This window comes from Emydura macquarii, unplaced genomic scaffold (genome assembly GCF_026122565.2).
Source record: "Emydura macquarii macquarii isolate MOO-44397 ecotype Brisbane River unplaced genomic scaffold, CSIRO-AGI_Emac_v2 contig_1119, whole genome shotgun sequence".
Taxonomy (NCBI): domain Eukaryota; kingdom Metazoa; phylum Chordata; order Testudines; family Chelidae; genus Emydura; species Emydura macquarii.
Window position 1 is genome coordinate 9,426,462 of NW_027131256.1, and position 26,524 is coordinate 9,452,985.

The 26,524-nt window shown below is 41.4% G+C and overlaps 1 protein-coding gene across 3 annotated transcripts in view; it reads left to right on the forward strand.

The window, feature by feature from the left end:
* The first annotated feature begins 2,180 nt into the window (after positions 1-2,180).
* The window catches only part of TTF2 (transcription termination factor 2), a 34,903-nt gene continuing 10,559 nt past the window's right edge, over positions 2,181-26,524 (forward strand). For all 3 annotated transcript variants that reach the window (XR_010919348.1, XR_010919349.1, XM_067546131.1), the window contains exons 1-17: positions 2,181-2,250; positions 2,528-2,639; positions 4,086-4,172; positions 5,999-6,065; positions 6,660-7,688; positions 8,953-9,079; positions 10,307-10,507; positions 12,131-12,288; positions 14,703-14,784; positions 15,120-15,236; positions 16,865-17,015; positions 17,764-17,869; positions 19,283-19,473; positions 20,591-20,744; positions 21,564-21,655; positions 24,461-24,546; positions 25,314-25,456. Coding sequence is in view for 1 of the 3 variants with exons in the window: in XM_067546131.1 (XP_067402232.1) it covers positions 2,223-2,250; positions 2,528-2,639; positions 4,086-4,172; positions 5,999-6,065; positions 6,660-7,688; positions 8,953-9,079; positions 10,307-10,507; positions 12,131-12,288; positions 14,703-14,784; positions 15,120-15,236; positions 16,865-17,015; positions 17,764-17,869; positions 19,283-19,473; positions 20,591-20,744; positions 21,564-21,655; positions 24,461-24,546; positions 25,314-25,456 (2,931 nt within the window). In the remaining 2 variants the exon portion in view is untranslated. The remainder of the gene's footprint in view (positions 2,251-2,527; positions 2,640-4,085; positions 4,173-5,998; positions 6,066-6,659; positions 7,689-8,952; positions 9,080-10,306; positions 10,508-12,130; positions 12,289-14,702; positions 14,785-15,119; positions 15,237-16,864; positions 17,016-17,763; positions 17,870-19,282; positions 19,474-20,590; positions 20,745-21,563; positions 21,656-24,460; positions 24,547-25,313; positions 25,457-26,524) is intronic.

Genomic DNA, 26,524 nt, shown 5'->3' on the forward strand with positions numbered 1-26,524 from the left:
TGTGGGCAAGTCTGCACTACAAATTTACATTGGTTCAGTTGCACCAATGCAGCTGCGCCTCTGTAACACGTCTGGTGAAGATGCTCTAAACTGATGGGAGAGAGGTCTCCTGACTGCTTAATAAATCCACCTCCATGAAAGGTGATAGCTATGACGGCAGGAGAAAACCGACATAGCGCTGTCTACACGGAGGATTAAGGTTGGTGTAAGTACGTTGCTTACGGGGTGTGGATTTTTCACATCCCTGAGCAATGTAATTTGTAGTGAAGACCCAGCTTGTGTGACTTTGGGCAAGTGACTTCACCGCTATGCTTCAGTTTCTCCATCTGTAAAATGAGGATAACAATACTTTGTTCTCCACTTCAGAGAGTACTGTGAGAGGAAGTTAATTGTGCTAAAGGAGGACTTTGAATATGTAAAGCTTGATTTAAGTGGTAGGTGGTGGTGTTCTAAAAATTGAACAAAAACTATTCATATTTGAATAATCATTGTCTTTCTGGAAGGAGAACTGAAAGGCAAAGAGATGGGTCCTGATGTTGGAAAGCTGGAAGCTTTATTGTGATATGATGCTGGTTGTGAAATGTCATTTACTTATGGCTTGATTTTCAGGAGTGCTGAACATCCATGACTCCAACTGAAGTCAATGGGAGCTGTGAGTGCTTAGCACCTACTAAAATCAGGCGGTTTGTGTGATTGTAGGAATGGCAGAGGGGTGTAAACCTCAGATTTGAAAAACTCAGGGCTTGTCTACCTGAGAAAGATTTTGGTATAGCTTTACGGGTTTTTGACATAAACTGGCTTGCTTCCACACATTAACATTTTCTTTCCAGTTTATCTGGCATCTTATCCCACTTTAATTAATCTGTTTGGGAAGCGACATACTCTATTTTGGAATGAGTTACACTGCTGTAAGTTTTGTGTAGCCGCATTCATCTTGTGAATTAACTATGCCATTTCAAGCAGTCTTCCCACTGCTATCCCACACTGCATTGCTTCACATATGGATCAGCCTGTCTGGTTCTCTGTGTCATATCCTGTTTAAATCCCATCATGGACCCAAATGTGGACCTACACTGGAATTACAGATATCAGCAGGGCTAACCCAGTATTAGAGTCACTCAGTTTCATGCACTTTATTGTGGTTTTCAGCTGAGACCTCAAAAGCAAAGATGCTTTTTTCTTTGCAAAAACATTAAAGATTGCATGAAGGAGAGCTCATAACTGATGACATCAAGAAGGCTCGGATGTTAATGCCTATTTTGCTGCAGTCTTCACTAAAAAGGTAAGTGGTGGTCAGATACTCAACATAATTAATATTAACAAGGGGGAAGGAATGCAAGCCAAAAACAGGAAAAGAACAGGTTAAAGAATATTTAGATAAATTAGATATATTCAAGTTGGCAGGGCCTGACGAAATTCATCCCAGGGTACTTAAGAAACTAGCTGAAGCAATCTCAGAACCATTAGCAATTATCTTCGAGAATTCCTGGAGGAGGGGCGAGGTCCCAGAGGACTGGAGAAGGGCAAAAATAGTATCTGTCTTTTAAAAATGGAAACAAAAAGGACCTGGGGTATTATAAACCTAACTTTGATACCTGGAAAGATACTGGAACAAATGATTAAGCAATCATTTTGTAATCCCTAGAGGAAAAGAAGTTATAAGGAAGTGCCAGCATGGATTTGCCAATAACAAATCACTCCAGACTAACCTAATTTCTTATTTTGACAGGGTTGCTGACTTAGTGGATGGGGAGCAGTAGAAGTGATATGTCTTGATTTTAGTAAGGATTGTGACAAGAGTCCCCGTGACATTCCCATAAGACAACAAGGAAAATGCGGTCTAGGATGAAATTACTACAAGGTGGGCGGAGCACAACTGCTTGAAAACACTGCTCAAAGAACGGAAAGTAGTTCTGGGCAGTTCTCATTGGTTGCCTCTCCACCAATGACCTCCCTCCCTACCCCTTCGCTTTGCCTACCTCCTCCCCGCCATTGGAACGCTGAGCGCGCGCGCAGAGAAAGAGCGAGGGGGGACCGGGCTATGATTGGCCAGCTATCCCCTTGCCCCGTTCCGATTGGCCACTGGGTCAGCGAGGGGCAGGATCAGTATGCGGGATTGGCTGAGTCCAGGAGAGGGGGCGGGGCTTACAGGACGCCCGTCTTTTCCGGAGAATCTCGGGCCGGCGCGAGGCTTTGCTTTGGCTGCGGGTTCCGGACTGGGGATGGAGCGGGTGCGGTGCGCGGGGCACGGTGAGGAGCGCAGCCGAGCCCGGCCGGTGACGTGTACTGGGGGGGCTCCCTGAGGGCGGGGGCTGGCTCATGTCTGAGGGTGCCCCCGGCCGGCTCGGGCTGGGAGAGCTGCTGGGGCTGGGCCGGTGTCCCGGGGTGGGGGGGTCCCCAGTCCGGCTGGGGGAGGGGGGTGCGCGCCTGCCTCTGTGGGTGTCTCTGGGACTGGAGGATTTTCCTCGGTCAGGCTGTCAGTGGGACCGGGGCCGGGCTCACAAAGCTGCGCTTCTTCCCCACCCAGGGTCTCTCTGCTTCCTAAAAACTGGCGTCCGCGATGGGCCGAACAAAGGAGCAAGCTTCTACGTGTGCGGGGTCCAGGACCAGGCGCCCTGTGGATTCACCCTCCCTGCACAGTAGGTGTAGGGACGAGGAGGGACGCTCCGGTTCTGCACACATCCCCCCCCAGCCCTCCCTGCTTGGCCGGGTGTGTGTGTGATGCTGAGCTGCCACGATGCAGCCTGGAACGCGGCGTGTGACCCCTGGGGGTTTCCAGAGTCGGATCTGCCCTCGGGTTACCTTATAGAAACGTTCATTAGTGAGCAAAGGCAGCTGCTGTGTGTGTTCTGAGGGGCAGTGCAATTTAAACCTATAATCTGTGGTCTGGTCTACACTCACCCAGCGATTCGGCTGCAGTTGACAGGAGTTACGCAAGCTACGCAGAAAACTCCCATCGACTGCTGTGCTTCCTTCTGCGCCGCGTCTTCACTGCACTGCATTGGCGGGAACCGTGTTCCTGTTGATGCAGTGCTAAGCCACTTGAGGGGGTGGTTTTACAGCATCAACTTCTGGATCGATTGAGCGGGTCTTCACTGACCGCTCAATCGATCCAGAAAGGTCGATCTGACGGCGGCGATGACTTTCCCACTGTCAGTGTAGACATACCCTGAGTGTGGAAAGGATGAAAACAAGTAGATATGGGAAGGCAGAAAAATATCCTAATTCCTTTAAAGTCTGTACAGTATTTTATTATTTATTGCTTGTATTATCATAGTTCCTTAGAGCTCTAGTCATAGACCAGGACCCCATTGCGCTAGCTGTGGTACACACACCGATCAAAAAGACATTCCCTGCCCCAAAAAGCTCCCAGTCTTAAGACAAGACATACAGATAAGTGGGGGAAGCATAAGGGAACAGTGAGATAATACTGAACAGCATGATAGGCAGTAGACTCATCACACCAACTGATTAACAGTTCCCAGGTTTTTTGTAGTCATTACAGTAAAGCAGACGTACCAGGCTGTAAAATGTCAGCCTGCATCTCCAACTAGTCTACACATCTGCAACTCTTATGCTCATGTACATCATATACATTTTCACCATGGTCTACAAAATACCACCTGTGGTTTGTAGATGTAGCCATAGACCATCCAGCAGTTCACCCACATATTAGCTAATAATTTCAATATTATACCTCTTAATCTTTCTATATAGAAACCAGAGATTCAGCTCAGCTGTCTCCCATCTTGACTACCCACTTTGTAAATGACACCAAAACAATACAGAAGATCCGGGCTAATCATGGGTGCAAGAAACCAAAGTTTTCATTACATAAATGGCATTCCTTGTCTTAAGTGCTGGAAACTAAGAGAGACGGGATTAGCCCTTTTATTAATTTTAAGTTAATGTGGGGCTGTCTGGGGATCCCTGACAATGAGTTATTAGTTCTGTGAATCTGACCTGTCCACATTTCTCTGAGTGAATGAGTCTTTGAGATTTTCCGCTAAGGATTTTGCCTCAGGCATTTGTTTCTGCCACTGCTGTTACTCAGGCAGCTCAAATCTCTTTCCCCTCACCTTTAGCCTTCCTGCTTCCTACTGCTTGATCCATGATAAGTATATGGTGGAGCTGCAAGTCCTGATTGAGCAACAAGACAGAGAAGAATACAAGTAGGTTTGTCCAAAGGGAAAATGTACAGTATGTAATTCCCATTAATTTGAAAAACTAGGATAACTCTTCCTATTTGTGACAGCCTGATCACTGTTTATAATACTTTGTGTATACATTTTTGCGGGTTTGCACATTGTTTTTCAAATATGACAGTTCCTGTTCCTAAGAGCATAGAATGTAAATAACTGGATTGAGGTGGCACTGATTTTATTGTATTGTAATTGGCATCATTTTAAAACAGTACGACTCTTACAACATTAAGTTGTAGATGTCACTGGAGGATGGATTGTATGAGTTGGACACTGCAAGGCCTACTAAAAGCAGCTCCCAACAAAGTTCAGTTTCTACTGGCTAGATATAGTTTGTGTAGATAGCGCACAAAGATGTGGTATAAGGATTTTATTAGCAGGAGTTTGTGATGATCACATTAATTGTGAGTGGTGAAGCCGCTTTTGAGTTATGCAGCTCATCAACTGATATAACTTTTATAGTATGCCATCATGTATTCTCTGTGTGACATGTATTTTACAGGAAAATCTATTTTAGGAACATTACAGAGATTTTTAAAAAGAAATCATAGGACTATTTCTTGTATCCTTGTGCCCAGAAAGCAGTGTCTTAGTCAGTACGGGTTCAAATGGGCAGGGCTTAGACGGAGAGAGAATGAACATGAATAAATGTAAAACATTTGTAAAAATGATGTAAAATAGAATCCTGTACATAAAAATGTCAGAATTTAGTCTAGCTCTGGCAAGTCCAGGTTCCATTAGAAGGGCTGGGATCTCCTCAGTGATGTTAATATCCCATTTCTAGTCCTGCAGAGACATTGGATATTGGACTGTAGAGTTGTCACTGGCCCAGGACCATCACAGGCATTGGATATGCATAGTTTTGAAATTCTAGAGTTGGGGTGGGAAGGAAACGTTTGGCAAGTTTATTTATTTATTTTTTTAACATCAACTGTTTGAAGCTGCTCAGTAGTTTGAAATGCTAAAATAAATCCTGGAGAGATGGATTATTGGGTAGGTGTTGCAGTTACAGTTATGTGATAAATCTTCCGGTGTGTGATTATTAATCAGATGCTTCCCCAATTTGTCACATGGGTGTCACTGCCACCTAGATGACTGATATGTCTGTCTATGTGCGAATGTATAGACTCAATTAAAATCCACAATAATTAAATAGAAAACAGCTGCAACCCAATAAAATCATCTCACAGAGCTCTGATTGTCAGCTGCCATTTAAAAAAAAAAAGCAGCAGCCTCCCCTCTTATCATAGATTCATAGAATCGTAGGTTTGGTGGGGACCTCAGGAGGTCATCTTGTCCAACCCTGTGTTCAAAGCAGGACCAACCCCATCTATTCCATAGTCTAATTCCACTCAAGCCCTCAGAGTTTTAAAGAAGAGATGGACTATGCAGTGCATTTAAAAGGCTAAAAAATTTTGCTTTGGTAAATTGAGGGGTTTTTGAGATTCTGATCATAATCAGTGATTGAATCATGTTGAATGTTCTATGTCACCGCAACTTCTGTTTTCATTTCAAGACGGAGAGAAACTACAAGCAGAGGAAATGAATGTATCTAGAGAATTTTAGTATTAAAATTGTGCATTGGTCAGTTACTACATTTGATCAGATTTGTGTTTCCGAAGATTTTGAGTGATATACTAAAAGCATACAAAGCCCTGTAAAGTGCAGATCCAGAAACTCTGTCTGGGGTGCTGCTTTTGCAAACTGAATTTTTAAAGATCCTCTGTGACAGAACTTAATGTTATATGTGCTATAACTGGCTTTTGCAATTCATGTTTTCTTTTATTGTCGACTAGACTGTATTATCGATGCCTTAAAAGTAAGATGGAAGGGAAGAGATGGTGTGGGAGCATCCCATGGCAGGTACAAGTGTGTCATTTATATTTAGCTATCTGCTGCTCTAAGCATGAGATTGTTTAAATTTGTCCACTCTGCAACCTGTAGTTCAACCTGTGAGGGCTATGGGTTCCAGGATGCAATGCTCCATCTTGATTTAAGATGTCAATCTGCTGTGCTTAAGATGAAATATTGCATGCTGAGGCCTCTCTTTACAGGTTTAGATAAAACTAATTGCCTCTGGCCAAAGTACAGGGGGTACTCTGCATTGCAGGTGGCTTGGGTTCAATATCCAGCCATGGTCTTTTCTCTTTCTCTCCATTCTCAGAGGCTGTGAGGTTGTTGAGACATCCTGCTTAGTCAGTGCGGAGGGAGGGCAATGGATGCAGGGAACCAGCCTTATGCTTCTCAATAGTGCCGTCTGCAGCCAAGGGCGTACTAGTACTTGAACAGAAAGATGGTAGCTATGACGTGGCCCTAGTTGGAGTTATGGGAAGGGTGATATTCATAGAGGCAGATATCTTGCGTCCATGGGTTATGGCATGGTTGAAGATGTGGATGGGGTAATGTTCTTTCCTAATTCATGTACTAGGGAATTAATTTTATTGGTATATCTTGCAGGATCCCAAAGCCATCAAACTGCCGGTAGATGCAGAATCCCAGCGTGCATCAGAGCTATTCCTTTATCCCAGTGGTCAACGAAATCCATTCAAAGTTCTAGACAAAAATTGTGAACTGTCTTCCTGGAAACTACTTAATAAAGACAATAGGGAAAAAAATACCACAGATGGAGGGAAACAAAAGGAAAAGAGAGAGCAGGCATTAGATAAAAAGGAGGAGGAGAAATTGACATCTGAATCCCAGATGAGGGGAGAGTTTCCTGTGGGAATGAAGATTAAGAAAAAACCATCTGAGGAGAAAAGGTGTGAGACAGAACTTGGGGAGGGAACAGGGTCCAAAACTAAATCAAGTCAGTCTGAGACTCAGAAAGAGAGAAACCTTTTTGCGGATAAACAGAAATACGGTACCAGTGGAGAATCTGAGAAATTCTCTGAGCACATAGAGGAGGAGGCAGCATCTGTGAAGCCCGTTAAAGATGCCTTGCACAGAGAAAGGAAATTAAAGCCCTCGTCATCAAGCCTTGAAAGCCAAAAAGCATACACTGAGCTGTCGAGAGAGGAACATCTCAGAAAGGGAGATTCAAAAAGTGGCAGGGGCGAAGACATGAAAATGAAAATAGATGCTGGTGGGAAGGTTGGAGAGAAGAACCTGACACACAGAGAGTGTGTGATTTCCCAGGAGGCTACAGGCTTGTCATCACTATCAGCATTGCTCCAAGTGTCCTCTGAAGGAGGCCCAGTGGCACAGCCAAAGGCAGGAATAGTGCCCCTGGAAGGAAGATATGCCAGTGACAATTCTAGCAGTGATGAAGATGAAGTTGTGTTTGTTTCTTCCAAGTTGGGCAACGACCAACCTCATGGGTCAGTACTGGGTTCGCAGCAGGGATCGGTTCTTGTCAGAACATCTGGGAAGAGTGAGCAAAGGGTTTTCTCTTCCTCTCCAGGCATTGCCACATCTTTGCAAAAGGATGAAACATTGGACTCCAAAGCCCTTCAGAACCATCTTACAGTTCAGCTGAAACAGAAGAAGGTGGTTATTTCTATTATGTGCCTCACTTTTGCTCTTCCCATCCTTGAGGCGGCCGTTGGCACCAGCCCTGTCAGGCTGCAGAATCAATAGCCTCTACCAAGCAGTAATTCTTGGAAGGGCTTAGAGCACAGTGACCACTTCGGGCTTGTGAAAGCTCAGGCTAGGCACAAATCGGTTGGATCTATATACACTTTAAACAGTGCGTGAGAGAACTTCATAGCCTCTAGTTTGCGGATACTAGTCTTTTCTTCTCTGAGGGCTGTGTCCGCAATGTGGCAGGAACATATGGGCTGCACCTTAGGCTATGTCTTCATAGTAGCTGAGGGAGCGCTCCCCAGAGCAGGTAGACATGCGCTAGCTCTGCTCAACCATCTGCACTGAAAATAGCAGTGTGGCTGCAGTGGCATGAGGGACAGCCAAGACTAGTCCCCCAAATGTGTACCCGGGGTCAGGCAGGATTGTGCTTGGGAGATTGGTCTGAGTGCTGTGGCCACATTGCTATTTTCAGTGTACTGGCTCGAGCAATGCTACTCTGGGAAGCACCTTCCCAGCGGCTGCATAGACATACCCAAAATTACATCAAATGGAGCAGATTGCAGCCATGTTCACTTTTTATAAGTGTCGTAATACTTTGGAAAATGACCCTTTAAAAAAAAAAAAAAAAAAAAAGGCATCATGGAGGATATTTATGATTCAACCTTGAAAGCTTACTTTGGGATGTAGAAAACAAACTGTGTTCTTTCTGTCTTGTTCAGAATCACCAATAATAAAGATCTGAGAACTTATGTGTAATCAACAGAATTTCTAATTAAGTCAAAATAGAATTTAGATCTCACTACCAGGACTATTGCTTTTGAAGGATAACATGGTATAGAAAGAAGTAAAAATAAGAAAGAAAACGATCTAGACAGTGCCCTGGAGAGCTGCTGAGATCCTTATACTATCCTAGCTGTGTCCTCCTCATAATCTTAGGGAATCAGGATTTCCTAATTCCCCTCCCCTAAAGTTTAATAATAGGTAACTTATTTTCTGGTTAAAGATGCTCCAGAGATTGATATAACCCTGATATAAACTATGTTACACTTTCAAATATTTTGGAGACTGCAGAATTAGGTTAAAATATGTGACTTCCTACAATTCAGGTCTTACCTTTTTTAGTTCCGACCTTTTGACTGTCCAGTGTAGAGTAGACTGGTTGGAAGTAGTTGGGTGTGGATATCAGTAAAGAGTAAATGACACATGGATTCTTGGTTTTGTTTTTCAGAGCACTTTGGCAACAGTGAATGTGCAGGCCCTGCCAGATAAAGGTGAAAGATTATTAAAGCAAGTGCAAGATTTGGAAGCTGCGCTCAGTGCTCTCAGCCTCTCAACAGCAAAAATTGCGGAGGAGGGTAAGTTGGATGGTCAGAACTTTGCAAAGTGGCGTGTCTGGCTACAGTCTTTATAAAAAGTATAAATTCATACATGGTGTGTTGCATATATAGAGTCCTTGCAATGCTAAGAAGCTGAACACACAATAGTAATTGAAACAACTGAAAATGAATAAAGGGATGTCTTAAATTTCTCTTTCCTGTGAATGTTGATTGTTTTTTTTTTAATTGGGAGGCAGTTTTCTCTAGTGATTGGAGCACAGGACTGGACTCCAGAATTCTGGATTCTGTTCCAGCTCTGCCAGTAACTTGACTGTATGACTTGGGGGCAAGTCATGTATGCTACCTGTGTCTAACTGGCCAGTATCCTAAGGATTAACTTTTTCTCTCCATTGAGAACCTTACCTTTTGTACAAGGTATTTAAATTATTTTGCCTCAAGTGTACAATGTGCTAAACTTCATCTGCCAATTTGTGGTCGGATGTGGTTGAACAGATACTTCTGGAGTTTCTTCACACAATCCTGTATGGTAATTCACCAACCTAATTATAACTATAGTAATCAACTGTTGCTGAGATGGATATTGAGGTGGTGACTTATACTAGCAACACTACTGAATACCAGTTTTTATTTATATATATTATATTAAATTATATGATAATATATTAATTATATAATGTAGGTTACATTATATATAAACGTGTATATACATAAAAATGTATATATAATGTAATATGTATATATAAATATAACATTGTATATATATTATATGTATAATGTATTATATTATTATATATTATAATGTTATGTTTTTTAATTCATGGTGATGAAAGGACCCAAGTTGCAAGCTCCGGAAACTGTGGTTTTCTAGCAACAAAACGCGTAACTCACAGGCAGCTGCAGAGCAAGTTAGTACGCACATTCATCTCCATGGAGTTTGTCTCAGCCCTGAGCTGGAGAGACCACTTATTGGAGGGAGAGGGTAGCTCCAATTCACTGGCTCATTTGTTCCTGGGCACTTGTGCATGCTGAGAATGTCATGAAGGGCATCCCTTGTAACATGGACAGATCTTCTGGGAACAAAACTGAGACGTTCATTTCTCAAATAGGCCACTGAATGATTCTTGGTTAAGTGAAATCTTTTGGTCCCTACTCCACTGTGCCACACTTGAAATGGTGACCTAAAGCCGAGAGACTGTGAAGCCCATAGCCAAGCCATTAACCCTGAATATTTCCGTTCTCAAACAGGGAACAGTGTTAGTCGTGACAATCCGAAAGAATCTCTGTGCAACCCATTAAGCAGGACGACCAGTGAACCACCAAGTACTGTACATATGAAAAAGCCACAGCCACACCAGGATCCTCTTGCTAAAACCTCTCTAGGACTTCATGGCTGCAGCTCAGCTCCTGCTCTGGGACCTAGTCAAAACTACAGTCATGTCTACGGAGGTACGGTTGGGAGGGCAGCACGAAACTAGGCCTTCATACTGGCTATCAGTTGGCTTTCTTCAGATTAGATAGCATAATCGAGCACTGGTTTGCAGGGAATCCTAAACTCTATGGATGAATGAGAGCTGCTTCTTCCAATACGTTTTTAGTTGTTTTCTTCAGAATCTTTGTGTTGAGAAAAGTACCCTGAGATATCTTGTGGAGTAAACCCTGGTAGAAGGAATGTCTGGGTACATCAGGGAGTGAGAAACTTCGCTTTGTTTTGTTAGGTTGGTTTCTGGCAAACTGCTGACATGGCCCTTCATTAAGCAGAGTGTAGATCTCAGTATGCTATTCTCCATCCTTACCAAAATGTAGAAGTCCATGGGTGGGTGTTTGGCCACCAATAAGGTATATGAACAACAGTTAGCTCTATGTTGACCATGGAGATTAGGCAATGTGATCAGATACTAATTCCTTGCAGGGTGGCTGGATTTAAATCAAAGTTATTTAAAGCAGCAAGCAGGAAACCTTGATTTAAATCATTTTAGATTTTGTTTTGCATTGTACCTTTTAGTTTTTCTAAAGAAAGATTGATTCTTATTGGTTGGTAACCATTAAAACATGTTTATTTGCAACTAAATATAGCACTTACAATACAATGTGTACTATTTTTTGCTAACCAGGATGATACAATATATCTATATGCATTTGCTTAAGCAATTATATAGCTTATTTTACATTTATTGAGAGTCTTAATTTTTATATTTTTATTAAAAATGGTGTGTGAGGCATTTCTTATTTACTAGATTATGACTAATTTTTTAACCTCTGTTTGGATGGAAATTCAAATTCATTAAAAAATGCATAAAAGTACCATTTTATTTTTTTATTAAATAAAACTAAAATGTTCTGGATATGTAAGAAAAAAGTTTATTAAAGCATGTTTTGCATTTAAAACTGATTTATTAAACAAAGGAAGTATTATCTGTAGTTAGTGAATTGAACTGATTTGTTTCTGGTCACCATGTCCTTCAGTATCTCATCCTCTCACACCTAGTTTTTATTCATGGATTGGAAGAGGAAAACAAACTTTTCTGCTTTTTCAACTCCCAGTTGGTTTCCTAAGGTTTGAATGAACTAGGCACTGAAATGAACTAGTTGAATAAACTGCAATGAAGAAAATATTCTCTTGGCATCTGCAGAAGAGGCTACTGTTGACAAAAGCTGGATTAGCATGTCATCAAATTCTGGCTCCAGGTGCTTAGCCAGTGACTTCCACTAGTTCGGTGATTTGGTTTTTTTAAAACTTGGCAGTGGACATGTGCTGCTTAATATTTTTTGTATTTAATTTATATGATTTTAATAGATTTAAGCTTTAACCTAGTTTGTCAATTTCAAATTTAATTTTTTTAATTTAATAGGTTTTTTTTAAAACCCTGTATTTAACTAAAATTAGAAAATTTTATATTTTTTTATTTAAAAAGTCATCAATTTTTATCCAAACTGATCCATGTTTATCGTCAGTGAGGTGCACTGTGATGTTTTCTGGGAGCCTATAACCATTTAACCAGGCCTTTTAGCCTGTTAGTGGGATTAGCACTATAAACAGTCCTCATTAACTCTGAAGTTGTCTTTTCCTAGCAAACTCCAATGTGCAGGGTCTGTATGGAGGCAGACTGACTGAAGATCGGCTCAGGGTTGTGCACAATGCCACAAGTGACACCATTAACCATCTTCACAAATCTCTGGAATCCTGCCCCACAGAGGAGACTGTGGCCGAGGACCCATCTGGGTTGAAGGTGAGCCAGTAGCAAGGGAGAAGGGTGCACAATTTGATTCACAGATTCATGTAATCTTCTTTATGAAACATAATGTCAGGGATAATGCTATAAAATGGGTCATTCCTACATATTTCTTATTCCTAGACAACTGTACTGCCTTACAATAATGTATACTGTTCCACTTAAGCCAAGAGGTGCATCAGTAAAAATCAGGACTTTGTCCTTAGCTTCTATCATTTTTTGTGGGTGGACCAAACTGCAGTCCTCTGAGTGAAGTACGAGTCTTCAGTTTTACCAGAAGATTTTTAGCATTCTGTCAGCTACATTGGAACCTTATCACTTTTCTTCTTCTCTAAGGTTGTAAAGTCTTTGGGATAGAGGCCATGTCTATGTATGTATTTACAGAGCACCTAGCACAACGGGGCTCTGATCCTGATTGGGTTCCCTGGGTGCTGCTCTGGTCTAAATATTACATACAAAAACTGTGCTGAAAGAATGTTATTTAGGATGTAAAGTCACTCACTCAAAAGTTAGGAAATGCTATACTTAAGGCTGCCTGTACAACCTTAATGCAGCCATCTTGGGTGTATGCATTATGATACAGTTCTCAATTACATAATCACATATAGTTTTTTTCCCTCACAGGAAAATAACTTGAGATTGTTTGAATAGTGAGTTTGGCACTAGTGAAAGGTGTCAGATGGACAGGACTAGCGACTGAAGTCCTCTGTCTGTACATGGCATGAATAGTAAGGTGCATCCCTCCTCACAGTTCTTCTATTGCTCATTCTTCCTCTGATCATCACATTAATTAAAAGCCTCTGTGCTTATATACTCTAACCTACCATAGAATTTAGCCCAAGATGTGTTGTGGATTAGAGCACTGCCCGTTGAATAGATGGTGAATGGTGTACTTGTAGTTAGCTGGAAAATTTAGGAGCTATGTGCTACAAAACCTTTTAGCAGTTCATAAGTTCACAGAGTTTAAAGACAGAAGAGCTCATTAGACCATCTAGTCTGATTTCCTGTGTCACAGGCCATTAAATTTCGCCCAGTTACCAATGCATAGCTTAGCTAAAGCACGTCTTCCAGAAGGGCACCCAGCCTTGATTTGAAGTCTTCAAGAAATGGAGAGCCCACCACTTCCCTTAGTAGTTTCTTCCATTGCTTAATCACCCTGACTGTTTAAAAATTTGTGCCTTATTTCTAATTTGAATTTGGCTGGCTTCAGCTTCAAGCCATTTGTTCTCGTTGCGCCTTTCTCCACTAGCCTAGAGAGTCCTTTAATTTTCTTGCATTATCTTCCTCTGAAGGTACTTATACCCTGTAATCAAGTCACCTCTCAGTCTTTTTGATAAGCTAATTTTTCATCATCCTCTTTAAAATGTGGATACTAGAATTGTATGCGGTATTCCAGTATCAGCCTCACCAATGTTGTATACAGAGGTAAAATCACCCTCCTACTCACTACTCCTGTGTTTATACATCCAGGAATCATAGTAGCCCTTTTTGCCACAGTATTGTGTGACCCTAATATGCGGATCGAAAAGAAAATCTGTCCCTTCTGGGCAGCTTTAATTGTTGCTCTTAAATCCTTATGAAAAACCTAGATACTACAGTGACAGCTACTCTATAAAAATGCTGGTAGCTATGGCATTGCCAACTCTCTGCCACAATCACCTAAACCATTTCATTATTCAAAACAACTTTTGCATTAAGCAAGTACAGAAATAATTTCTATACAGTAGATACAAGGGGAATAAATAAATGGTCAGATCTGACCTCCTCCAATGCTATTAGGAGTTGATGGTTGTGCTATAAGCATTTAGTCTTGAAAACATTCCTTTATCCTCAATAGCACCTCAGATTTCGACTATAGGTCAAATGATAGATTAGTTTACATGCTTATACAATAATAGAACATACAGGGTCAAAAGTTGCAGTATTTGCTAGACATTATTCCCAAGGATAAACTCAGTTATTGGTGTTTAAACTTTCCTACACCGAATAGATCTGTTTCTTAGAAGGTGATCTCTTTCACAGTAAAATAAAGCTTTTAAAATGACATCATCTGTGCTCATAAAAGGTCTTTCATATTTCTTTGCAAATATTGCACATTTAAAAATGTCTTCAAAATCTTGAGCTTGTGTGTGAAATTCTAGCACAAGTTAGTCTGTTTTGTAACATTTATAGACCCTGCTATTTCAGAAAGTTTGATCCCAGAGGAACTAGTACCACACTCTGAGATGTTTTGTTGGTTTGAAAAAAAAGCTGACGGACAAGTGCTGAGTGTACAGTTGCACTAAAATAGAATGTGCTTAAATGAACATTTAGAACAGACATGAACATAGGCATTTAGAACAGACAAATCTGAGATCAGTATGTCTCTGACCGGCAATTAAACTTTACATCCTGTACCTAATCTTTTTCAGGTCCCATTGCTGCTGCACCAGAAGCAGGCACTTGCATGGCTACTCTGGAGGGAGAGTCAGAGACCTTGTGGAGGAATTCTGGGTAAGCAACATAATGATACAGTGTATCTTTTTAGAGTGCATTTATACCAGCAAATACATGCCTTGTAATTAATTCTCCACCATGGTGGCAGTGGTGAAAGCTATACTGTAGTCAGGTTCCGTTTCCTGGAGAATCCTGTTTTCCTTGTCTCCCATCCAAATATGGATGAGCAGCCCAAAGCAAATAATCGCTTAAGGTAGTAAGATTCTTCAAGATCAACAAGTGTCATACTATGCTACTCATGAGTTTGAGATGCTTCAGTATAGGTTAGAGCTATACAGACTCAGTCCACGAGGTAATCGTGACCTTACCCTCTGCTTTTTTTTTTTTTCCAGCTGATGATATGGGCTTGGGGAAGACTCTAACAATGATTGCGCTCATTCTGGCCCAGAAAAGGCTAGAGAAGGATAAAGGAAAGGAGAAGAAATTAGAAATGTGGCTGTCAAAACACGGTATAGAACAATTATACTGCAACACAATGCTAGTCCTTCAAGTGACTGGGCTCTCAAAAAGTTCTGGACTATGTGCGGGTAACATGTGGTAGCTTTGTGGTATTTGGATGACCAAAGTCTGACCCACAGGCTGCTACAATGTGACTGCTCTATGCTTGGCTCTGTAGGTACAGCCCTGCAGGAAGTGTGTGCTGGGATCATAGTGCTCCACTCAATCAGGATAGAGAGGTGAATGCTCGGATTTGTAGTCTGTCTCCATTTAGCCAGGATTAAGGCAGATGCATATTGCTCCATTATATACAAATAATATGCAGTCTTGCCCTTGGATATGTAAGCAGTTCCTTCTGAAGTCAGCGAGTTCCATGTGAATATCAGGAGGCTATATTTTGCCCTTATGTTTGCCTCTGGGGCTTCTGCAAGCTGTTAAATGCGTTCCCCAGTTGGGTGGCGTTTGGAAACTCTATGTGTTCATGTTCTGCCCACCCACCCAGTCTGGAGGAACTACAGATTTTTGTTAGGGATTATGCCATTTGGTTGGTTAAAGTCCTAGTGAGACTGCTAAGGATGTGTCTGGGAGAAATCCAAGCACTGCTATAGAGCTCATCTATTACCATTTAGACTTAGAGATACTCTTGGGATCCAAATGACTGTTCGTTTGTGGCGTTTTTTGTGTGTAATTCCCCCAATCCCCAACCTCCCTTGAATCTCAGTAAGGAGGAGTCTGCCAGCACTATGTGGTGCAGAGAACTACAAATGCCGTTCCATCTCTGAAGGTGAGGGAAAGAATCCCCTCTGGGTATTTAATCTATACTTAGTTTTGAAGCATAGAAACTAGGTAATGTTATGTATATCTTGTTCTAAAATTAAGTGGAGGTTACCCACGTCCTCCTACAGTACAAAAAAAACCTGCAGACTTTTCAAGTTCTGATTGAACTGGTTTATCCACATCTGTGTGTGTGTGTGTGTGTGTGTGTGTGTGTGCACATACAGACTTGTACACAGAAACTTTCATTCTTAATTTATTTCCTCAGAATGATGGTTCCATCCTCAGTTAATTTGTTGTGAGTTTTTTATTCTTCCCAAAAATGTTACCAGGATTTTCTGTCTTTTTAAAAATATCAGTATTTCTTTTTCCTAAAACAAAACTTAAATTTGTGCATAGACTATTTTCATGAGATGTCACATTCTAGCTTTCTTCCAGACTTTTCGGCATGCTGAAGCAGATATAGTGAAGTGTGACAATAAGACACTTTAGTTGTTCAGTGTTTCATATTGAAATCTTTATTTATTATACAAGTACCATTTCCTGCATGAAATTTTTGTTAGTACTAAATAGCAACAAAAGAATGTCAAGTACCTGAAAAACAAGCTGGTCTTTAAAATATTTTTTGTTTGCTTGTGGTATTTTTAATATATATACAGATTTTCTCCAAAATGCAAGAATACAGTGAAGTACTGAAACACTTAAGAAATACACACATCTACTTTGCAGAACTAGGTGAACAGGAAAAGTGGGCCTGCTGCTCTAAACAGATGGAAGCTTTGGGAAGCCAAGTCAACTGGTTGGAAAATCCCATTCTAAAGAGAAGATGCTGAAATCTCTTCCTTTTTTGATCTCTCTATTTAAGATTCCTCTGTTATCCTCTCCCGGGGTACTTTAGTCATCTGTCCAGCATCCCTGATCCACCACTGGAAAAAGGAGGTTGAGAGATATGTAAACAGTGGCAAACTGAGGGTCTGTCTGTACCATGGACCTACCCGGAACAAGCATGCAGAGGCGTAAGTGCAAAGCCATGACAATTCTGCACAGAAGAAACAAAGCACTAAGCAGGAGGTTCATTGGCTGAGCTGTCATGGGGAGGAGCCACCAATAGTAGAAATGTAGAAGACACGGGGAGTCAGGATTGATTGAAATCTATTATTGGAGTTGAGTAGGGAAAATTTACACCCCTCCTACCCATGCTGACTGGCTCTAGCTAAGGCTATTAATGTTCCTGAATCCAAAGACATCTATATACTTCCAAATACATCTCTTGCTGGTAATGGTTGTCAGCAATGAGTCCTCCTGCACTTGTGCTGAAAACAGCTCAAGCACTGATGTAGATGGGAGAGGCGCTACCAACATCGTTGCAGAAAGCGCTCTTGAGGAGGACTTGGAGTCGCGGTCTGGGTTTTGTGCCACCGATTTACTATATTCTCTTGGGCTTATCAAGTACCTGTGCCTCAGCTTCTCCATTTTCTCTATCTGTAAAATGGGGATCAGGCCTGCCCATCTCACAGGAGTTTTGTTAAGTTTAATGTTTGTAGTGGGCTTGGAGCTCCTCTGGACCTGGGAGAGTCAGTACTACCTTCTATTTTATCACTTTATTTTGGTGCCCACTGGAGTTTGGCATCTGACCACAGATGTACTGGCTCTTACAGAACAGCATCCTACCTGTTAATCCTTGAGTGCTGGTTCTGCCTGCCTTGCAGAAAGGGCTGCTGATGGGTCTCACTGCTGACAAGCATGTCTCTTCTTTTTGCACAGCCTGTCTGAATATGACATTGTCGTCACCACCTACAGTCTTCTCTCCAAGGAAATTCCCACGAAGAAGGAAGAGGGAGAGGTCCCTGCTGAGGATCATGATGTCAGGGTGAGACATATGCAGTTGACTAAGGGGCTGCTTTATACAGAGAGAGACTTAAAAATCCTACTTGATTGAGAAGTTGTTCAACCTATTATTGTTACAAGAAACACCTAAGATTGCTGTAGGTGAAAGGTTTTTTCTTTTTCAATCCCCTGTTGCTGTAAGAGACTTGTACAAACAGGAGAAACTGACTGGAAACAATGTGCTGTCAAGTGCACAAAGTAAATGGAAAAAGTTACAATAATCATGTTTCTTTTGACAGTAGTACCTAATTATCGTATGCCAGTGTGATTTTTGAAGTTGACAGTTCCTTTTAAACTAAGCCTCACATATGTACAGTAGACTTTCATAGTAGGCATTTTTACTCACCCAAAAGCTAGAGTGCCTTAAAACATGAAAATATGAACATCTTTGTCTTTGGATTATTCTAAACTCTGAGACTGGTGCCATTTAAATGCAGATTTCTAAAATCTGGGAATAGCAGCATCTTTGCTAGGGCTGTGAAACAGGTAACATGACAACTGCATGTTTCTACACTGCAATAAAACACAGGTGGTCAGCTGATGTGTGCTTGCATGGCTATAAAATTGCAGTGTAGACATTTGATCTTAGGCTGGAACCCCAGCTCTGGGAGCCTCCCTCCTCCTGGGGCCCAAGGCTTGGGCTCCAGTCTGAGCCCAAGTATCTACACTGCAATTTTATAGACCTATAGTGTGAGGCTCAGAAGCCTCAGTCAGCTGACAAGGACCATCCACAGTGTTCTATTACAGTCTAGACATACCCTAAAATCAAAACTACTTTCAGTTGGCTGTATGGTATAGATGAAGTACACCTCCGTTCCCTGAGTGTACTTTGTATATGGTATTTCACTTCTATGCCTTATTATCTGTATGCACAAGGGACCCAATTATGGCTCCCAGAGCCATTGAATCTTTGTATTTCCTGACACTTATAAAAGTAAATGTAAAATCTCCCACATAAAGCTGGATTAAGGTTTTGTATTAGTGGGATGGGATTTATCTTTTGGGATGCATTACATTTATCCCTTTGTCACAACCTGGCAAAATTCTGCTTGCCCAGAATGAATATATTTTTGGGCAGGATATTAAGATATGCAAATTTTCATTATCAGTAATCATGATAAATGACAGGCAGGTACACTTTGATCCTGGGATAATAGGCTTTCTTGACAATTTTGCAGAGCTTCTTGACTGAAATAACAAGTGCACATTATAAAGGGGTGGAGAGAGACCTACGCTAAAAGTGGTGAATGCTAGGACCTCTGCTCAAATTTGTGGGGACTTCCACAAGGGAAAGACTTCCTGCCAAGAAATACCTATGGACTTGTGGCTCTTCAGGATGTGTTTTTTTCCCCCATCTGATATAGAATTATAAATTCAACTCTGCTTTCTCCTGCAGGATACATCATGTCCCAACTCTCCTCTGCTCCGGGTAGCCTGGGCTCGGATTATACTGGATGAGGCCCACAATATCAAAAACCCCAAAGTTCAGACCTCTATTGCTGTGTGCAAACTGAGAGCCAATGCCAGATGGGCTGTCACCGGGACGCCGGTACAGAACAACCTGCTGGATATGTACTCATTGCTGAGGTGAGCTGACCATGTGGGAAGCAATATAACCATGGTAACCGTAGCTTTGTCTCTAGGCATCGTCCAGTCATCTTAAACCAAAGATCCTGGTGTAGAGTGACTTGGCTAGTGTTGGGGACTCCAAATCCAGCTATTCTTTATTAATTCAATACCATCAAGCAGTTTATGATAGTGCAGACTTCTTAGATGAAAGGATTTTGGCTAGACCATTAGTTTTACCACAGTTCTTTGTATGGCATTAGATTCTCAACCTGCAAATAAGAAGGTCCACAGCCGAGTTTATCTGCATCCCGGTCTGTTGACTTATTGCTTATAGTTTTTTTTTTGTAATCAAGAGGGTTAGGCTGGTTATTAATCTACTTCATGTTCTTACTGGAGAATTGAGCTCACCATGGCACTGACCTTAATGAACAGCTGTGTTCATTCAATAGTCATTGTTTCTCTTCTGTGGCATTGCTAGGACTTCATTAGAATGAGGGAGCGTGTCCATGTTACAATAGTTTCCAACAAATGGCTATGAATTTAGATGGCTTTACAAAAGCTGGTTTTAGTTGGGTCATAAGCAGGTTGAACACTCATTATTTTGTGTTTATTTACAAAAATACCTGATTTAATCACTGAATTTACCTTCAAGCTGGGTGACTGGAGGGGAACTTGTGACCAAACTTGAGATAAACAGATTATCTGATTTGGAGAGATGGGAGTTTGAAGCATTAAATACTATGCCTTTTTGGCAAATTCTTATGTTTTTTTTCATTTTTGCCATCTTAAGAAAAAAAAAAAAAGTGAAGTATTCAGAGGTATACCAGCTAAGAGTAGGTGACACCTACTGAACCAACAGCACTGTCTCCTGGCACTATTGGGAGCAAGACTTCTCTGATCATCAAATAGTTTGTGTTCTAGTGTACAAAGATGTGTCAGTGCTAAGTCTGAATATAGATTCTGACTGTGGTGGGCTTTTGTTTGAGGGAATTTGATGTAAACAGAAAATGAAGCTGAATTGGAAATCTCTTGTTTTGGATGGGAAGGAATCCAGTTCTTGTCTGATCTTCTCAAAATTAACCAAAGAACTTCACTTGAACTGGTATTTATTGTCTTTTCTCTCCTCTCCTGGTAGGTTTCTGCGTTGCTCTCCCTTTGATGAGTTAAAACTGTGGAAGAACCAGGTTGATAACAATACAAAGAAAGGGGGAGAGAGGTTGAGTATCTTAACCAGGAGCCTCTTATTGCGGAGAACCAAGGACCAGTTGGATTCAACTGGCAAGCCCCTGGTAATAACCTCTCTCCTCTTCTGGGGGTGGGAAAGGGAGTTGTGACTTCTACGTAGCAATCAGATGGTAGTTTCTTTCATATAAAGGCTTGCCACTCTATAACTAGTTTTTCCCTCTCTTCTGCACTTCAGGATGCAAGACCAGATCCTGTCATTCACCAGCCAGGAGGCTTGGCTTTCTGTACAGGGAAAGCAAGCCAGCTTCCCACGCTGGAATAAAAAGCTTATTATATATTGTTGTTTTTCTAATTAAGTTAAACTTCCTGTCAATTAAAGCATTCTACAGAGCAGAGAGTCAATGAACTGAATTCTTACATACAACAAAAGGCCAGATCAGAATGGTGACCCTGGATACTCTGAGAAGAGAAATCATCTGGTGTCAAATCCAGGCTTGTCATTCCTGCTATTGTGATTTTAACAGCAATGAAACACCAAAGATGACTTTGCATGGCTACTTACAACTTAAAAAAACAATTAGTTTCCTCTAATAGATTATAGAGGGTACCTCAGCATACAGAACTCTTTTATAAAAAGCTAAATCTAAGGAAGTTGTGTAGCTAGCTTATAGTATCTGGTGATTGTGAATGGTAAACCAAGTAGCTGCTTTCTCAACCCAAGAAATCAGTCATGCCCCTGGTAAGCATGTAGCAATTGAGGCTTAGTTGCCTGTTTTGCCTTTTACTACTGACTCATATGAACACATGCACACTTTGTTTGGTGATGCTGGGTTCAACGAAGCTGCAGGAATCAGTGATGATCATGGTGCTTTCTGAAACCTTTACACTGTAAATAGCCAACTCTGTGTGTTTTTTCTCTCTAGGTATCCTTGCCTGAGCGACACACTCAGTTGCACCGATTAAAACTCTCAGACGATGAGCAGTCTGTGTACAATGTGCTCTTTGCAAGATCAAGGTATGAGTGTTTGAGGAGGTGGGAGGGTGGCGACTTCCCATCCTTTCCAATTCTTGTTTTCCTGTTGCAGTGAAATCTGCTTAAGCCAGGAGTGGACTGTCTGGGCAAATTCTACTTTGCAAATAATTTCTCCCTTTCTGGCTCTATGTATGCTAGACGCTTTTTAGAAATCTCCTAACTTTGCACTCTCATCATTGCAGCTTCACCACTGTTGTAACAGGGATCACTAATATAAACAGATCATTGGTGTTTTTACCCTCATGTTGTTAAACACTGCTAGGAGCAGATCTAGATGATACAGTGCTTAAAAACTGCTATGGCAGCTTGTGCCTTTTTTACACTAACATTTGGGGTGATATCACAGTGGTGAAATGTTTCTCTGACATTACCCAGGCTATAATCGGGACTAGTAGACAGCTGTGTCCTCTCAGTTCTCCAGTCGGGTATTTTTTACACTGCTTCACTGTGAGAGCAACCACTCCTGCCCTCTAGCATGTAAACTGTTCCCAGCTGAGTCATATGAGTGCACTTAGCCAGCCACTCCTGAATTATATTGCAGAGTGACACCAGCAAATTCCTAGTCCCAGACTTGTCCTCGGAAATGTGCATCTTGTACTGACAATACAAGCTCATAGGAAGTCTGTCATTTTATTAATAGAAAATGATATGCACATACCTTGTTATCTCAAATAGTTTCCCAAACACTTCAATCCAAACACACACTGGTTTAGATAACAATAAAACAAGTTTATTAACTACAGAAAGTTAGATTTTAAGTGATTACAAGTAATGAGGCATAAAAGTCAGACTTAGTTACAAAGAAATAAAAGGTAAAATGCAAGCTAATACCTAACTTAACAAGCTAAGTCAGGGATTCCCAAACTTTCTGCCGGCATGACCCCATTTTAATGAAGTCTTTCCTGCCGGGATCCCAGACAGCATGAAGAATGCCTTTTTGAAGAGTAATATGTCATTCTCCACACACTATAACTTTGCATGCACCCTACATGTAAGGTCACAGCACAGGGAGTATGCCATTTTGCTCTACAAAATGATGTCCTCTGCACAGTGTGACCTCATACGTATGGTGTTTGCAAGGCCAGGCAGTGCAGAGAATGCCAGTTAGTAGAGCAAAATGATGTCCTCCATGTGCATTGTGCATTTGAGGTCATGCTCTGCAAGCAAAATGATGTCCTCCTCAAAGAAGGGATCGCCACGACCCCATCTGCTGATAGTGTGACCCCATTTGGGGTAGCGACCCACACCTTGAGAACCACTGAGCTAAGTGAATTTTAAGCGAAAATGTTTCATCACATGCTTACAGCAGTCTGGCTAAGTAGCTCCAGCCAGGACCCCTCCCCCCAGTTCAATTATACTTCTTTTGTCTTTCAAATGTTATTGGTTCTATGAATAGAGATGAGGGGAGAGAGGTGATTTGGAGCCTCTGTTACTCATTTTATATCTTTCCTCCTCTTTGAGGAACATTTCCAGCTGAGGTTCAGGCGACAGCCAATCTGTTTACCAGGAACCCCAGTTGTTCCATTGCCAAGATGTAAATTTCTTGCTCACACCCTACTTCCTGCCAAAGAATGGCTGCTTAATCAGGTGATAGCACCTCAGCCGGGTGTCAGCATAATCAAATAGACTAACTAGCCTTTTGTCTCTGAGGAACTGGTTTGAAGCTGTTTTCTTCCTAGATTTGGTACATGTCTCAATAAAGCCATACAGTAGAATCTTATTACAATGTTGCCACACATATTTTACCAGGACAGTACTGTTCAGCAGATTATGAGCTTTCACAAGGCATACTTTGTACAAGATTTATCATAGTTTTGTAAAAGTGGTGAACATAAGGGTACAGACTGTCACAATTTCCCAAGGATATAATGTAGACAAGGCCTCTTGGAGTTTCACAACTCTCCAGGTAACATCTTGGTCATCTTCAGTCGCTCACGAATTATCTGGATGTCATCCATGGTCCCGCCTGGTTTGAAGGACTTATACTTTGTGATGCCTCCAAAGGCTTTGTTCCTCAACAAGGCTAATTCTTCTCTGTCCATGGTGTTTACACCCATCAAATAGTTGAAGACTACGCTCTCCCTACCTGGGCTTGTTGTTTACCCATGCTATAAATACCTAGATTTTTACATCTTTATTCAAGTCAGTCCCTCCAACGCCCTGATACTCTTTGTTGTCTTGGGTGTAATATTCAGATGCTGTTGCATCACAGCTATATAGAGAAGGGAGTATCTCCTCTTTGCTTCGTGACATGCCTCTCTGTACACAACCCAAAGTTGCAATGGCATTTTTGGTTGTGATATACCGCAAATCAGTTTCTAACTTGCTGCTCACTATTGCCACTGGGTCTCTTTCAGCATCGCTATGTTCCAGGTTTTTCTCTCTAGTTGAGTATTTTTTCCCAAGTATGTTCACTTGTATTTTGCACAAAACATTATCCATTGGACTTTGCATTCCTATGAAAATAAGGTTGTTTTGGATATGTTTTTTGATGGTGAGATTTCTTCCTTCCTGTGCTTTCTAAAATGGATCTCTGTTCCAGCCTTACCTATTTGAATGAAACTCTGACACAGGGGATTCCCTTAAAGGTGAATCACAAAATAATGGAATTAACTAGAAACATGCTAATTTGCTTGCTGGTGAAGCTCATCTTATTTCCCCTTCCTCAAGTCAGTTCTTTGTCAACTTGACCGCTTAGATTGTAAGCTGTTTGTGGGACAGACTGTCTAAGTATTTCACTCTAATTTCTCCCTTGCATAACCCTGCTGTCTCTTTCATTTTTGCCAGGTCAACACTACAGTCCTACTTAAAGAGAAAAGAAGAGCAGAAGAGTAATTGCAGAGAGTATTCTGATGGTAACCCATTTGATAAAGGTTAGAAGAGAGGCTGTGCCTCTGATGCCAGCACAAATGTTTTGTGGGAAGTAGTTTTTAAATTATTAGGAAATTCTCCACTCGAATTAAGAGGAAGTGCAGAGCAGAGAGTAGGAGCCAAGACTCCTGAGTTTGAAGCACCTTGGTGCTCTCCTTTAGAAAACAGCTTTACTGCTGCCCATCTGAAGAGTGCTGCTGTAGAATATGCAGGGGGAAGGTTTGGTGTTTGACATGGTGTGTGTCTGCAAAACCTTTTTTTCTGGCAGTTATGTTGCCTAGCTCACCTTTCAGGGATACCGCTGTGTACACTGCCTATGTGTCTGTCTGCTGTGGGTAAGAAAGGAGGCATGGTGCAAGATTAAAACAAAGTACTGGTGTGGCAGGTAGTGTGAGCAATATGGTGTAGTGGTTAGAACAGGGGACTGATCTGGGACTCCTGAGTTCTGTTCACACTGTGTGGTGTTGAGCAAGTCACTTAACTTCTTTGGGCCTCAATTTCCTCCTTTCTGAAATGGGTATAATATTTGCTCACCTGGGGTGTTGAGGATTAATAAAAGGTTTAACAGAAGCACAAAGTGTTAGCATAATTTATGTAATCTCTTGCTTCTTGATGCCTTTGTTTTGCTGGGCGTGGTATATTCCTACACAAATTACTGGCTTGCACTCCTGTTACTTTTCAGTTCCCCTTGCTGAAATATGATTGACTGATTTTGCTGCTGCTCTAATATGCCGCTGAATGCTTTCTGTATTTTCTTCCTTTCTAACAGCAGTACAAGAATTTGGAGCCAGTCAAAAGGATTTCCGGGCAGTGGGCTCCCAAAGTGACTCTCATGTCTCAAGTACTGTCCATGTCTTGTCCATGTTGCTGAGACTCCGTCAGTGTTGCTGCCATCTTTCCTTACTAAAAGTGGTAATGATGCAATCTTGTACTGTGATTAATGTAGTGTATAGCAGCGGTTCTCAACCATGGGTATGTGTGCTCCTGGGAGTCCGCAGAGGTCTTCCAGGGGATACATCAACTCATCTAGATATTTGCTTAGTTTTACAACAGGCTACATAAAAAGCACTAGCGAAGTAAAATTTCATACAGACAAAGACTTGTTTATATTGCTCTATATTCTATACACTGAAATGTAAGTACAATATTTATATTCCAGTTGATTTATTTTATAATAATTGTATAGTAAAAATGAGAAAGTAAACAATTTTTCAGTAACAGTGTGCTGAGACACTTTTTTAATATTTTTATGTCTGATATTGTAAGCAAGTGGCTTTTAAGTGAGGTGAGACTTGGGGGTATGCAAGAGAAATCAGACTCCTGAAAGGGGTACAGTATTCTGGAAAGGTTGAGGGCCACTGATATATAGAATTAATCATTTTAGAAGTGCTTGATTACAGCACAGAGCAATTTTGGCTACACCTGTCAGATCTCTAAACTAATTTCTTGGGTGGAATTTACAAAGAAATCACAGATACTGGACGATGCTCTGTTGGTAATTCATTTGGGGGCATTCTCCCCTCTGAGGTCAGTCCAGTTTCCTGTTATGGTATGGGAGGTGGAGTGGGAGGGAGTGGTGGCAGCATTGGAAGTGCTGTCATTCAGAGAAGTAAAATCAATTTCCTTAAAACTTATGTAGCAGAAGTTGTCATGGTATGTTTCATAAGAGAGTGAGCTTTAGTGCCAGCGTTCTGGCCAAATTACATATTTTCCTCTTTCATTTTAATTGGCCATATTATTTGCCAGTTGCTAGCTTAAAATGTTTTGGAGTGTTGCTGTCCAGTCCAGAGGTGGCTGCATTTCAATGGTTAGTTTATTATCCGTAAGTAATTATTTTAGGATTTTGCAGTAGAATTAGGGCTTGGGGCTGCCTGAGTAAATTTGTGCGCGATTCATATTAATATGCAAATGTCAAGCTGTCTGGAATGGCTCACAAGCATGGGTACCAATCTCAGGGCAGACTGTGAAGAAGCAGGGTAC